This window comes from Calidris pugnax, unplaced genomic scaffold (assembly GCF_001431845.1).
Source record: "Calidris pugnax isolate Ruff unplaced genomic scaffold, ASM143184v1 scaffold89, whole genome shotgun sequence".
Classification (NCBI taxonomy): domain Eukaryota; kingdom Metazoa; phylum Chordata; class Aves; order Charadriiformes; family Scolopacidae; genus Calidris; species Calidris pugnax.
The window spans coordinates 7,337,125-7,352,182 of NW_015090865.1; the positions used below are offsets into that span (position 1 = coordinate 7,337,125).

Sequence of the window (15,058 nt, forward strand, 5' to 3'; positions counted from 1 at the left end):
GGAGCATTCCTCCAGCGGCTTTGGGAACTCGTTGGAGAGATTAAATGGGATCGTGTTGCTTGGAAAAGGGGAGAACTCCCTGCGGGAGGGAGCTCCCTCCGAGAGGGAAGTCTTTGCACGACAGCCTGGCAGCACCAGAGCTTTCTGGGCCTTAGGGTGACGTTTTCTCTGCTGCCATCTCAGCCACTTGCCTCACCATTCACACAGCGTGTGAGGGCAGGATGGGTCCCAGCACTGTCACTGCCTTGCCCATGGACATGGGGACAAAAGTAACACCCTCGCTTTCATGATGGGTGTTTCAGGTTTTGTCTCAGTATTTATTTGAAGTCACCATCTTTTTGTGTATGCCGTGCTTTTTTATAGCATCCAGTGTCTCAGTATAAACTCATCCAGGTTCCTTCTAAGTCATTATCCCTTGATTATTAACCAAATGCTAAAAAAAATATCTAAAACTGCCCACTGGGGTTGCAGAGCAGCCCAAGGCGAAGCACAGCAGTGTGGCCATGTCCTGGTGAGGGCCCTGCAGGACCTGCCCACGCGGGGCTGGTACCGCATCGTCAGTGTCCTAACGACCCGGGGTGACTGAGGGCCACTGACACAGCTCCATCCGGCAGGGGAACGTCACCTGCCCCTGATTCACCCGCCCTTCTCTCAGACTTTAGGCTGTGAAGTTGTTTTTTTCTCCTCGTAGATTATTTTATTTTTATGAAGAGGATATTAAAATAATTTATAACCAACTGATCTATTGATACGGTTCAATATCCTGCAGTGTAAGTACTTTCCTCTCTAAACACACGTTATTAGATGCATTGATTTAATGCAGCCGAGTGAAGGGGAGGCTAATGGCCATCCTGACTAAACTTGCTGCATTACACGAAAAGTCCACGCTAATGGCCTCTAATGTAGAAGCTATAAAATAAATATGTTCTTAGTTATAAGGAATAGAGCGGTTTGATGTTACGTTTTTTAAATTGCCTTTGAAAATCAAACTTTTTAAATTCCTGCTTGACAGAATCAGATTATCTAACTGTACTAATTAAATTCCATGCTGCCATGGTTTTACCAAGCCCTGAGTGCTTCCTGCCTGACTTGAAGCGCTCTCAGCCCCACTGACTCCCCATCATTGATTTTGGGGGAGCTGTTGGCTCCTGGTACCTTGCGGGGGGGCTCTGCCATTTCGGGGGGGGGAGGCTGGTGCCTGCCCCACTGTAGGATAAAAGCTCCTCTCTAGGAAAACGAGGCAATTCTCGAAACACAGTATTAATGAAAACCAGTGGGTTTTTTTCCCCTTTTAAGACAGGGGCCACCCAGAGCGTACAGTGACTGAGCCTCGCTGGCTGCAGGGAGACACAGACACAGACTGGCCCAACGTGAGTGTCCGTCTGTCCGAGAGCCCTGGGGCTGCACCTCCCCGTGCCGGCCGTGGCACAGCCAGCCCTCAGCTGCTAATGGCTCCCCATCAGGGCTGTGGAAGCTCTGTGATTCATGTCCAATGCATTATTTAGTCATTTTAATCAAGGGGGGAAGTAATCTTTGAGCAAATTATTATTTCGCGGCTAGAAAAAATAAGAGAATAGAGAAGGAGCAGTTACACTCATTGATGGTTAGCTTTGCAATGATGTGAAGTCCTGTAACATAGAATAATTTTTGAAGTTATTTATCTCTGATAGGTACAGGTTTTCATTTCCAAGTCGAGTATATCTGCGCAGGCTTATCTTATGGAAAATACTTCCATACATAGTCATACAAAGAGTCTTTTGAAAGGGTGAGTTAGCATAATCCATTATTCTCCTTTCAAATTAAATCTAGGGTTTTTTCCAGTATTGGACAGATGGGAGCACATTTGTTGATGTCTCACTTCAGACCGTTGGAAAAATGTTAGATGGCCTTTAAAGTCCTGGCTGTGGTAGGAAGGTACAGCATTATGTGAAAAGGAGGTGCACAGCCATCACATTTCCTTCCAGCAAATTGGAGTTTATTTTGCTCTTCAGCATCCTCCTCTTCTGTCACATTTTGCCAGGGATATGCAGGGTATAAACGCTCAGGCTTTCAAAGGAGCTCTGCTGTGAGCCCTCCTGTCTTGCTGACTCACTACAACTTTGAATGAAGTTAAATTATCACACCCAGACCCAGTGCCCATGACTGAACGTTGTCACCAGGTTCCTGAGGGAATCCCTGCATTTTCACCCTCTTCCAAAAGAGACCTGGTGATGGTACAGCTGCCCTGCGGCCTCTCAAACCAGCTCTGCCTGTGTGCCCTACTCCTCTCCAGCAGCAAAACTGAGTCCAAAACATAATTGTGGTCAAACAAACACACCTGTGTGGTGGCTCCTGCCCAGCTTGTGTGCTGGTGCCAGCCCGTGTGTTGGTGCCACTGCCTAGGCAGCACACCGGCTCCAGGTGGGGATTTGGTAGTTGTGCCCTGCAGGCACCCCGAGGCTTCCTAACAGGATGTAATCTCTCTTTAGAAACAGTTCCTGTCTAGTATTTACCAAATAGAAATTCTAGCTATTTATTCTAGTTGTTTTCAGGAGCCAGGGCAGCCATCACCTGTGGGTGCCGTGGCTTGGGACGAGTCCCACAGCGCAGGGCTGAGCCACGTTCAGTTCTGGGGACAGCATGGCAAAGGAAACAACGTGCTTTGCAAAAGTGTATGTTCAAATTATTCTGGCCTCGCGTTTTGTGTTGCCCATATGGCTCGTGCTGTGTGTGTCTGTAAAGTCTGAGCGTGACGTGCTCCAGAGAAGCACAACCAACCCCGCTCAGCTGCCTCCAAGGCTGGGGAATTGGGAATGCAAGGGATGGAAGCCCCTCGCAGATGGCAACAAGTATGGCAACGACCTCCTTTCTAGAGAATTTCTAATTTTAGTAAACTTTTTTTAAATTCTAATTTGTTCGGTTTAGAACAGCTTAAAATACTAGATGAATGTATTTAATTGCATTTGTAAGGTCTTAACTGGTAACAGCCCAGCCCGTGGTAGGGTGTGCGCTCCAGGGAAAACAGCCCTTCCCTCAGGAGAGCTCCCTGGGACCAACTGGCCTCCAGCTTTGCTCAGTGGGGCCTGAAGCTCAACGTGGCAAAGAGCACAGCAATTTGACTGCGGTGTAGGTTGGTGGGAAGGAGAAGTGCTGAACTGCAGTGCAGCCTCCCTTCTGCACATCTTGTTTGTGAGAGGACTAAAAAACCAGAAAAACTGAAGAAATGAGATTTGTCAGAGACTGGAAAGTGTTTCTTTTCAATTTAAGATAAACTTTAGTTGATGGTGACTGCCCACAGGTTTAGGAACCTGCCCTGGCGCCTCAGGTGAGGCCATTGCACACCCAGACCCTCGTGGTTTCCGTGGGGTGAGGCAGCACCGCAGGCAAAGGGGAGCTCGCTCTTCTCGGTGTCACCCCGCGCCCTGTGCGCAGGCACGTCCCCGAGACGCCTCTGCCAGGCAGTGGGAAATCAGTGGTGATGTCTGCCGTAAAGGGCGGTATCAGATGAGAGGTGTAGGAAGCTGACTTTTTAAATATTAATTTTATTGGTGATTGATTTAGTCTTTATCTTCTCTTTTTTATTCCCTTATGCTATGAAAAATTGCCATATTTGGTATTATAAAGGTATCTCAGCAGTCATCCTATACTGAAAGGTAGACACGTTATTCAAGGTGAATAATTCTGTCTTGCAAATGTGGATTTTTTTCATCATTTGTGCTTTGAACCTCATTTTACAACAGTATTTATTCCAACTTGGCCTGGGCTGCTGAAGGATTTTGTTAAGCTATACAACATTGCTCCTACATTTCGGAGGGTCAATAAACCCCCCAGTTCTGAGTTGTTCCTTTCTGTCTTAAGAGTCCAGGAATGTCTGGCTTTTATCCGCCACGCACTGGTGGCTTCAAAGGCAGATCTCTGGGGCGTGGGGCCGTGCTCCCGATGGCATCTGTGCGTTTCTGGGACATCACAAGGAGAAATTTCCCAACCTCTGCGTTGGGTTTACAATCGGATGGGAATAATATATTTTTAAAAAATCATAATGGCTTAATACCGGCTGCACGTCAGACCGTGCTGCGCATCGCACTGGGCAGTGCAAGTAGGGATTAACAAATTTAACTTTGCAGGGGATTATGTTTGCATAATTGGCATCAGCTGGGCTCACGGGCTGGTTATTAATTAGTGCTCCCCCATAAATATTCATCCTGCACGGAGGCAGGCGGCTGGGGGGGAAAGGGAAGGTCCCTGTGGGGGGCGGGTGGTGGCTGCCAGGCGTGACGCCCCGTCACACGCGTGACACCCCGTCACACACGTGACGCCCCGTCACACGCGTGGTGTGGGGTGGGAGGAGGCGTCCCCCGTCCCGCGCCCTCCCCGCCATGGGAGCAGCCGCAGCCTGCTGGGGTGTGCACGTGGGGACGGGCACCACCGCCGGTGAGTTACCCGCTCTTTCTTCTCTTTTTCTTTTCGGAGCGTTACTAATGGTAGGAAATAATGGGCGAAATAAGAGTTCTGGGGGAAATGCTTCCTTCGGTTTGTACTGTCTGTAATGTCGCTATTTAATAACCAGCTGCAAATGTCAAACTGTTATACATATTTCATGAATGTGAATTTAATCCTATAAAGAGAAATGTGAATATTGATGTTTCCTTAGTTGTTTATGAAGATTATGTTTAGCATTTTTTATGGAAAACAAACCATTAAGTGAAATATTGTGAAATCTTTTGTATTTTCTCCAGTTTCTTTGTTCCTCCTATTTCCAAGTGTTGCCTACGTTGTGCCATGGTTTTGTATTCATATACGTAGGGATCAACTGGCCAATATTCTGCTTATTTTAAACAAATCATCATTTGGTGATGTGTTACCTTTTCATTCATGCATCCATTTAGATTTCTACCTGATGAGGTATCTAGCAGAAGGACCTCAGGGGCATCTCTTTGTTTCATTCAAAGTTAGGAGACCATCACCTTAATGGAAACTGTTGGGACCCCTTTTAAAGGGGTCTTTCTTTTAAAGGGGGTCTTTCTTTGCTAAAATAATCTAAATTTTGCATAACTTGCAACCCAGTTTCCACGCAGGTATTTCTGAGTTGTCCCACCTCGTCTTTCAGCAAAGCCTGTCCCCCCGGGGACGATGCGGGGTCTGTCGGGGTCTGTAGCTCAGTTCCTGCAGCAGCCAAAGGGCAGGAGGCCCCCGGGCACCGCAGACCCCGGGGAGCACCGTGGCTCTCGCCTACGGCTGGCGCTGGACCATGGAGCTTCCCGGGGAGGGGGGCGATGGGTGACACACACCTCTCCTGGCCGGGGTCCGGACACAGCCCCGCGCTGTCCAGGGGAGGGACATCGTGCCCCAACCCCCCGTGTTCCCTCCCATGGGATTTATTTCACCACTGCGAGCTGCGATCAGCCCCTCCACCCAAACGCCCCGATGGAGGCAGTTTCCCGTGGGGCAGAACCCCTGCTGGGTGTGTGGAAACTTGCTTTTTCCCTGCCTGGGCATTTCTGCAGTTGTTGGAAACAAAGTTCTTTGAGTGATCTGTTAATTCACGATGTCATTTTTTTCCAGGTTTACAGACAAAGATATGAGTATCAAACGCTGCTCTCGTGAGGCAAAATCTCCCTATTTCAAGCAGACCACATTTAAAAAACTGACCATTTAAATCACATGTGTAAAGTCTAGAAAACTTATGACAAAAACCTTGTGCATTTATGGTGTCTGAAACCAGATCAACAGACATGTATATGATTTCTTTCTTGCTGTAGCTCGTTATCTGTAAGCACTGTGCCATGTGAGTGTAATTAATTCTTTATATTCATGTATAATGTATAATGCAATCCAGCTGGGAAGAGCCTGAGATGCTGTTGCAGCGCTGTACATCACCGCAGGCACAGAGGGAGATTTTGGGCTGTGCTCAGTCATTTTTGGTTAACAGGCAGGGCACGGGCTGGCCAGGGGCTGATCCGGGCACAAGCCACGGCCCCAGCAGCACGAGCCGCCCCTCGGGCCCCGCACACTCCCAGGGCAGCATCCCAGGGATCCGCGGAGAGGGAGAGGGAGCCTTTAGTTCCACGTTGGCGTTGGGAAACGGTCCGAGTGCGTTCTCCCTCAGAAAACATCCCTGGAGCACCTGGCAATGTGCTGTGCCCGACCCAGGGGGGGTGAGCAGGCTGCTCTGAGCCCAGCGCGGGCAAACGGGAAAGAAGGGAATTAGAGACAGCTGGACATTTGTCAATTAAGCACTTAATGATTTTGCATAATGTTTATTATTGCATAAGCAAAACCTTTCATGGAAAGGGGATAATTAAACAAATTGCTCACACGGGACACTTTTGGAAAAAGAATTTAAAAAAATCATAATCCTTCTATATTTTGAAAATTAGAGGGTTTAATATTTTTCTTTTAAAATTATGAATCCAAATTTTCAGAAGGTGATGTCCAAGCAAAACGCTGCAAAATCATTAAAACATTTGAGCGAACTAATCCAAATTGTGATATGAATGTTAGGTTTTAATTCTTTTTTAAGATATTCTGAACTGGCACTAAGAATACAGGCTATTTCCCAATCCTTTTAATGAATAAAATTCCTGCTGAGAAGAGAGGTCCTGTTCTGGGCAGCCCCAGGAGAAGGGTGATGCCCCTGGGCTGGTGAAGCGCCTGAGCTCACGTGTTCCTGGTGAAATGTTTGTGGCTGTCTTCTCCTCGTGGAGGGTCTCTGCCGCGCCGGGCTGTACCCTGCTGTACCCTGCTGTGTTGTTGTCAAGCCGCTGCCTGCCTGTGTGATTGTGTTCTGTTCTCCTTGTAGATGGAGGAGATTAAGTTTAAGGACAGAGCAGTCTACGTGCTGGAGAGAGAGTTAGGGGTCCAAGCCGGGCATGCTCAGAGACTGCAGCTCCAAAAGGAGGCTTTAGATGAACAACTTTCCCAGATCAAAGAGGCCGATCGGCATCTGAGCAGCCCCAAGCGGGAACTTCCTTATGCAAGTGGTGCAGGAGACGCCTCAGATCATTCGGGAAGCCCCGTAAGCACTTTCACCTGGTTTTGCCTACACCAACGAGCAGTGACCAAACGGCACAAAGTGACAGAATCTTGATGAGTGCCCCCTCGAGCAACAGCTTTCCCATAGCCGAGCCGGGGACACCCCAGGCACCGACTCGTGCTCTCGTTCCTTACCCAGACCCTGGAGGTTTAGACTCGAGCCTTGTTATGGGAGAGCTTTTGCTCCTTTGTCCTTGTGTTCCCCGGTTGGTTTGGTTGGTTCCATTCACAGGGTGGAGTTTTTCTGTTCCTTTTCTCTCCCTTCTCCTCACCCTCCCCTGCTCCTCCCACCTGCCTTAATTTGACCGTTTGACACGATCTTGCCAACAAATGATGCAAATGCATTTCTAACCAAGTGATGTATGTGTGCTGGCTGCTGGGGCTGCTGACGATGGGGTTTGCGGGCAGATGTGGAAGGTCAGTTGACAGAGGGAAGGGGGGCTGGATCCCGGGATGTCCCTGGGTCCCTGCTGGGGTCCCGGTGCTGCTCGGAGCTCTCGCTTCCAGCGGGACAGACAGGGAATTAAACTCTGCTGTAACCTGTTCTCTCCCAGTTCTCATCTGCAACACCATATTCAGAATATTAAACCGTAGTCACCCTCTCACAATGCCTTGTCTAATGTAACTGTGGCCTTTCTGCCTTTGCCTTCATTTGCTAATATTAAAACCCCCTCAGTTAACTGACCTCCTATATCTGACGTATGCAAATTTTCTTCATTGCTGATTCTCATCAAGATTTCTTTTGCAACAGCCTTAATTTTCTCAGTAGAAACGTAAATCCTTGTACATGAGCAAACCAGTCTCTTTTATTCTGTCCCGAGCCTCTCCTGCACCTGTTGAATGAGGAACCTCGAGCTCCCGAGTGCCCCCAGCACCAGCTCCTGCTCCCATTCGTGCTCAGCCCCTGCCAAGGAGCAGAACACGTCCTAGAGAGGGGGAAAGTCTGTCACGTTTGGAAATAGATGTAACTGCTCTCTGATTCTGAACGGGGACACGTCTACCTATATTTCTACTCGTTTATAATTTGATTTAAGCATTTTCACTCTGATAAAGTGCTACCCCTTCATGAGTGACCCTTTAGAGCCCAATAAGGGCCGCAGCTTTATGGAAGAAGAGCTTATGCAATGGTAGAATTGCATGGATTTTCCCCATTTGTACTTCAGTACTTTAATATCACTTTCTTCTAACGAAGTCCTCAGAGTGGGTGGTGTGTCTGAAGCACTCAGTTCAACAGTGGCATACCTTGGGAACATGGCCTTGATTTTTGATAATTTCCTTTCTATTTTCAAGTTTGCCATTTGTGACTGTATTTGCATATACATACTTCTGCATTTGCATACTTTGTTACATTGCCACTCCCGACTTCCTGTTGGGCTCATCCTGCAGCTTTCCGTGCTCCGTTAGGGGACACGGGTTACGCTCTGCCACATCATTTTTTTGAAATGTTTGGATCTGGGATGAGAAAAAGTTTGAGCTTTGAAAAATACTGATATTGCCTGTGCACTTATGAACAGTTATTTGCAGTTGATCTTTGTTTTAGGAACAGCAGTTGGATGAAAAGGATGCCCGTCGTTTCCAACTGAAAATCGCCGAGCTGAGTGCCATCATCAGGAAGCTGGAGGACCGGAACGCGCTGCTGTCGGAGGAGAGGAACGAGCTGGTGAGTGCTGCGGGCACCGCTGCCCTGGCCGTGCCTGAGCCCCTGGGACAGTTTGAAATCATTGCAGGAGGGGATGCCTCCTCCTTACACTCCCTATTTGGTCATTTGCCACATTACACTCATCTTTTGCTTAGATAACAATGATTTTTTTAAGATGGCATTAGCTGGAATAATTTTTATTTATTTGGAGGTTGTAGAGAGGCGGGAGTCGATCTCTTGTCCCAAGTCACAGGCGATGGGACAAGAGGAAATGGCCTCAAGTTGTGCCAGGACAGGTTCAGATTGGAGATTAGGAACAATTTGTACACTGAAAGGGTTATTGCACATTGGAATGGGCTGCCTGGGGAAGTGGTTGGGGCACCATCCCTGGAGGGATTTAAAAAAAACAGACAGGTTGACATAGTGCTTAGAGCCATGGTTTAGTGATGGTTTTTATCAGAGTGAGGTTGATGGTTGGACTAGATGATCTTAAAGGTCTCTTCCAACCCAGACACTTCTATGATTCTATTCTATGATTCTGTTTTTCAAAATAAATGCATTCCCCACGTAATATGCTTGTTGCACAGACAGAATACCTCATGAAGGAGGAGCGATATGCTTCCCAATAGAAAATACCAAGGGTTTTTGATCAACTCCACTTTGCATAAGGAGAAAACACTGCTAGTGTGGTAGTTAAATAAAACAATTAGTATGTTTGATAAAAAAAACAGCTCTGGAGGTGTTAATTCTCTCTTTATCTTTCAGTTAAAACGTCTCAGAGAAGCTGAAAGTCAGTATAAGCCCATTTTGGACAAAAACAAGCGCCTTAGTAGAAAGAATGAAGAGTTGTCACATGCCTTACGTCGAATGGAGAATAAATTAAAGTTTGTAACGCAAGAAAACATAGCGATGGTAAGTGTGTGTGTGCTTGCAGGGAGAACATGTGATTTGGTGCTAATTAAGAAGTCAGACATCATCCCAAACTAGCAAGTTTGATAGGAAACTTTTCCCTTTCGGGTGCTCACTGAGATGTTCTGTGGTGCGCTACTGGGTGGTTTGTGGGTTTGTTTTATATAAAATGTTTTGGTTTAGATTTAAAAACAAATAGTTCTGAAGAAGACCTTTTTTTTTTTTTCAATCTTTTTTCCCTTCTTTTCAGTTGAATGTTGTCAGTGGGCAATTTGCTAAACGCCGTGGCATTGCAGGGATGTTGGAGAGCTGAGGCCACCCCTGTGGGTGCTGCAGCTCCAGCTCTGCTGCAGATCAAAGCAAATGAGAGGAACCCGGAGAGAAGGGACACTGGTCCCAGCTCTCCTGTTCCCTTCTCTGCCCTCAATTAGCTCTTGGCAGCTTTAAAGAGCAGATGCAGCTGGGCTGCTGCTAGCCCATCTCTTTGGTATGGTGGCCCCACGTGCCTACTGTCCTCCCTGGTGGCCACGAGCTTCACGCAGCACCCTGAGGAGCAGGAGCACCCTGTGTGCTCAGGGTCTAGTTGTATTGCCCAGAAACGGGGGCAGCTGCCAGAAGAGCCATTAGAGTCGTGCTGTGAAGGGAAGGGTTACACACCCTCCTGCTGATCGTTCCTCTCTGCCCTGTGCTTGGGTTTTTAGAGGCAAAGAGCTGGAACGATAAGGAGACCGAGCTCTTTAAACGACCTTGACCACAGCCAGGAAGAAAGAGAAGTCGATTTCCTGAGACTACAGGTCATTGAACAGCAAAACATCATTGATGAACTCTCCAAGGTAAATGTGATCCCGCTGCTCACACCAGAGGTCGGCTGAGGCCGCAGCAGCAGAGCAGGAAGGTGAAGCAAGGGGTGCTCGGGGTTCTGGGGTCTAACGGGCATCGTTTGCATCACTGAAACCTGGCAGGCATTTCTGTGATTGCTACTCATTGAAATGAATATAAGCTATCTGTGGCGTAGTATTTGGAACAATCCTCTCCATCTATGTCATACCTGCACGCCAGAAGCGTTGCAGCAGCTCCAGTAGAGATCCTGCCCCTGCCAGAGAAAATGCCAGAGCTCCATTAGCTGGAGACAGCACAGGGCTCACGGTGGCCGTGTGTAAGGGGGGGGATCTGCAATGTTGTGTTCTCGGTCTTTGGAAAGAGCAAATACTGAAATCAGAATGCTCCTCAAGAAAATAACCTTTTTTTAAAAAGTATCTATACAGTTACTGACATTATTTCATTCTTTTTTATTAGACCCTGGAAACTGCTGGCTATGTGAAGAGTGTCATGGTAAGCATGAAATTAACTTGTTCCTCATCTTTGAAAGATTTAAACTGCTGTTGATGAAAAGCACGCAGGGTATAATAATATTTATTGTCACCTACCCCTCCATTCAGGCAGCAAGCTTACAGGGTGTTTCTCTCAGCGTAGACGTTGCCAAAGGCTGTATCAGCAGAAGTTGTTCACTGGAGAAAAGTGTAGTGATAGTGGAAAGGAAAGCTCTGGTGAGAGGAAAGCCGTTTTTTCACCACTGGGATGACCTCGGAGGCAAAGGTCAGCGTGGTCACCCTGTCCTGATGGCCAGTAGCAAGTGTCCCCATCTCCAGGACAGCTCTGCCATGCTGGAATTGCATTTTTTTCAGAGTCTGATTATCAGTAGCTTTGTCTCACCCACACTGGCATGTTCTCAGTCACTGCCCTTGCCACTGCCATCCCTTTGCTATTACCAGTAAAAATTCTGTGAAGTTAAGCCACTAATACATACTGATAAAATGAGTAGTGCTTTGTCAGTGCTCAGTTCCTCATGGCCAGTGTGCAGCAAAGCTTGTGCTGCCGAGCAAAACCAGCCTCTGATTTTCTTCTGTCGCTGCTGCTGGGATTTGCCATCGGGCTGATGGTAGTGACACATTGTCAATTTCCCATAATGTCATCGCATTCTTTTACAGAATGGTTAAAATGAAAAATTATAGGGTTCCTTTAGAACTTTAGTTCCTGTAGTTCCCTTTGGAACGTTACTCTCTGGAATCCTGGACAGGGAGGAGCCCTGGAAGGCGCAGTGGAGCGCAATTGCTCATGGAGCAGCTCTGAAATGACACTGAAGCTGTTGTACTGGTTATAACCATATTTCTTTTGCTATTTTGGCTTTCATGAATACAAAGAACAATTTCTACTTGTATATGGCAAACCTGGAAGATGTTGGGGTAGAACTACCATTTGGCAGATGAAAGCTTGGCTATTGCATTTCGAGGCAGTGCCCGACACTGCATTACCATTTCTTGCTTGCCCAGTGACTGCTAGTGCTGACACAGCAACTGTAAATCACAGCTCTCTGAGACCAACTAACGTCTGTATCTCCTTCTTTCAGGAACGTGATAAGCTCCTAAGGTATAGGAAGCAAAGGAAAAAGATGACCAGAATTCCTAAGGTAATAGCAGCAGCTTGTACCATGACACGCTGCGGGGCGTGCTGCCGTCCCGGGGAGCTCCGAGCCTCTCAGAGCCACGTGTGGGGAAACCTTCCCCTCCAGGGTCTGCAAAAGGGTCCTGATCTTAAACATGGGTTGTGTAGTGGCAGGACATTCACAGCCTCTATGGGGATAGTCAGGAAAGACCCTGCTGGGGAGCCATTTGCATCGAGCATTCCTGCTCTGCACTTACCCCAACGGTCCCGGGGGAGTGCAGTGCAGTGATTGTCTTACGATGAGACAGATTTTATGAATTAACACATCTCAAAATGATCTTTTAATGGCACTGCCTGAAAACATATGTAGGTTGTAAATAATTCATTATGGAGTTTAGTAACATGCGAAAATTGCTGGTTACAAGCAGCAATGGTTAGAGCTCAGGGAAAAAGAAAATGTTAGTTAATGAATACTTGGCAGGATGTTAATATTTATATTAACATTGTAATGACATCGCAAGGTATAATGTCAGGGTCCTAAGAGTAAGCTGTGCTCTACGTGTGAAGAGTTAAGGCACTGATGGAGCTAATGAATCAATAAATAACGAATTGCGGTCAAAGTGAGATAACTCCTTAACTCCTGTCATCCTGCAAACGGCAACCAGGCCTTTGAAGGAGAGCTGTGTTTTGTCTCCTTCAAAAGTTATTAACTGCTGATAAATACTAAAAAATAATCAAAATCTGGAAGTGTTTTTTGTAGATCAACAATTACAAATATCTTTAAAACTGTGTTTGAAATGTCGTCTTTGACTTTCAAGCATTTAACAGTAAATCTTCTTTTGACCAGCACTACCCTCATTCTTTTAAACACAAAGCAGATTTGAGTGGAAAAATGGATTTCTTCAGACTGAAAACATTGCCGTGGTGATTAACTTCAAATTTTCAAGGAGAATATTTCTTGCAAATCTGACTTTTGCTGTGGCAGTTGTGGTGGTGACAGGAGGGACATCGTGGTGATGGCGATGGATTAACAAAGGCATTTCCACACCCAGCTCCCACCTCCCACCACGATGAGCACCCAAAGGAGCACAAAGGGTGCTCGGCCTCAGCTGGGGACATTGGGAGGGAAATACATTAAAAAAGGCAGGGCTTGGAGGTGGCACACTGTGACAGCCCGCAGCAAACAGGGACTGCAGAGATTTGGATGGGTTTAGCTGTCGTTAGAGCGCTGTCATGGGGTGCAAAAGCTGCACTGAATGTGTGTAAAGAACTGGCTGGTGTTTCAAACAGCAGCGAGAGGGAGAATTACCAAAAATCTGGAACTGAGGTTCCTCCGAAGGCATGTATGTTCAAATCCCATGAAGGTGCAGGGTGTAGCTGCGTGTCCAAAGCCACGGCTGTCCCCGAGGCCGTGGGGCAGGCGATGGCAGCGGTGCCACCCCGCGGGGCTGCGCTTCTCACCCCTTCTCTCTGCCAGAAGCCGGTTGTGGAGACGTTTTTTGGCTACGATGAAGAAGCTTCCCTGGAGTCCGATGGTTCCTCTATCTCGTATCAAACTGACCGGACAGATCAAACCCCTTGCACTCCTGAAGATGACTTGGAAGAGGTATTCATCAAAAATATGTCTTATTTTATCTTGAAACCTCACTTCTAATGTTTAATGAAATTCCTGGTCTGTTATATCATTTATCTGTCACCTCTGACCAGAAAATTAAAAATTGGTGTTAAGTTTAATACTGTGTATGATGGCTAATATCTCTGGATCTCAAGTCTTCAGTATTTTCACAACTTTTAGCCAAGCTGGAAATATTGTATGCTGAGAATGTTAGATTTATAATGTGTTTAGAGGTCAGAGGTCTAAAAAGACTGAGAAGCTGGACAGCCCTGGGAAGATCTGTTCACACCCAGATCTCCTGCAGGTTTGTGCATGTGTAGGTGGTTCGGGTCCTTCTGTTTGTCACTTTGACCTTGGCACAGGGCGCAGCCTCAACGACAAGGTTTGTGTTTGTGGAAGGAGAAGGAAGCAATCACAAAGACCCAGTCTCCAGGGGAAGGCTGGTTCCTCCCTGGGATATTAAGGCCGTGACTTTTCGGGAGGCTCCGAGTGCCCACAGGCAGCTGGTAATGCCAATGAGAGGGATTATCCCTGGTGGTTTGCAGGGCTTCCCTACAAACACATTCCCCAGTGTGTGTCAGATCTCTATACTGTTACGTGTTTCTGGGTTTAACAAGAATCTTGTCAGGAACAAAAAATTCCTCATAATGACTTGCAGCCTTTTTGCAGTATGATGGCTGCGATTGTTCATCTGCCATTTCACCTGCTTCTTGGGTCGTAATTAGTTCTGTTAAAAGGGGACCTAAAGAATTCCTGTCTCCATCATAAAAGATACATGAGTGGTTACCAGGTGTGTGCTGTGCTGCAGGAAACCTGAGTGTATTCTTATATGTATGAGCCTATTTATTTTTCATTCCTGTGCTGACATGCTTGTCCCTGACGCGTGCAGCCAGCAGTGTAGTTTCATTTCATGTCGAGTGAAATATTCCGGTCAACCTGACATGAAAGCACTCAGTGCTGGGTGTTGTAAGGAGAGTCAAGAAGATGAAGGGCTCTTTTCATGTCGATGTCACCATTTCTACAAGTATTAACTCTAGATTAGTGTTTTAATAATTGAGTGGGACTGTCAGGCTTGGCTTATTCTCCAGATTGGAGGTCTTTTGTTGTTTCAGGAAAGTTGTATTTTCACCGTTAAATGTGATGACTTTGCCTGTTACAGTAATAAAGGGCGATTCGGTCGTTAGTATGGTCTATGGATGGCAAGTTTCTAGCTTTCCAAGGGTGGGGGGAACTTAATTTTTTTTCTGTATTGCATTTTCTTGCAAGAGATGTTTGCAGGACAAAAGAGAAGTAGTCTGGGAGCACATAAACAACATCTTTAGTACTGTGCTTCTCAAATTGCATTTTGAAAGTAATAATTTGAGCAATTTTTTGAGAAAGGAAACGTCATCCACTCTTGTAGTACTTTTTACTTTCATTGCAGAAGAAGAGCACCCGGGGCA

General features: G+C 46.7%; 1 protein-coding gene across 22 annotated transcripts in view; it reads left to right on the top strand.

Moving 5' to 3' along the window:
- The window catches only part of JAKMIP3 (Janus kinase and microtubule interacting protein 3), a 62,315-nt gene that overhangs the window by 24,996 nt on the left and 22,261 nt on the right, over positions 1-15,058 (top strand). For 13 of the 22 annotated variants that reach the window (XM_014945356.1, XM_014945369.1, XM_014945370.1 and 10 more), the window contains 7 exons: positions 6,779-6,994; positions 8,552-8,671; positions 9,416-9,562; positions 10,261-10,392; positions 10,856-10,891; positions 11,967-12,026; positions 13,479-13,607. In XM_014945356.1, the coding sequence (XP_014800842.1) occupies positions 6,779-6,994; positions 8,552-8,671; positions 9,416-9,562; positions 10,261-10,392; positions 10,856-10,891; positions 11,967-12,026; positions 13,479-13,607 (840 nt within the window). The remainder of the gene's footprint in view (positions 1-6,778; positions 6,995-8,551; positions 8,672-9,415; positions 9,563-10,260; positions 10,393-10,855; positions 10,892-11,966; positions 12,027-13,478; positions 13,608-15,058) is intronic. The other 9 variants (XM_014945363.1, XM_014945367.1, XM_014945376.1 and 6 more) reach the window with 7 other exon arrangements.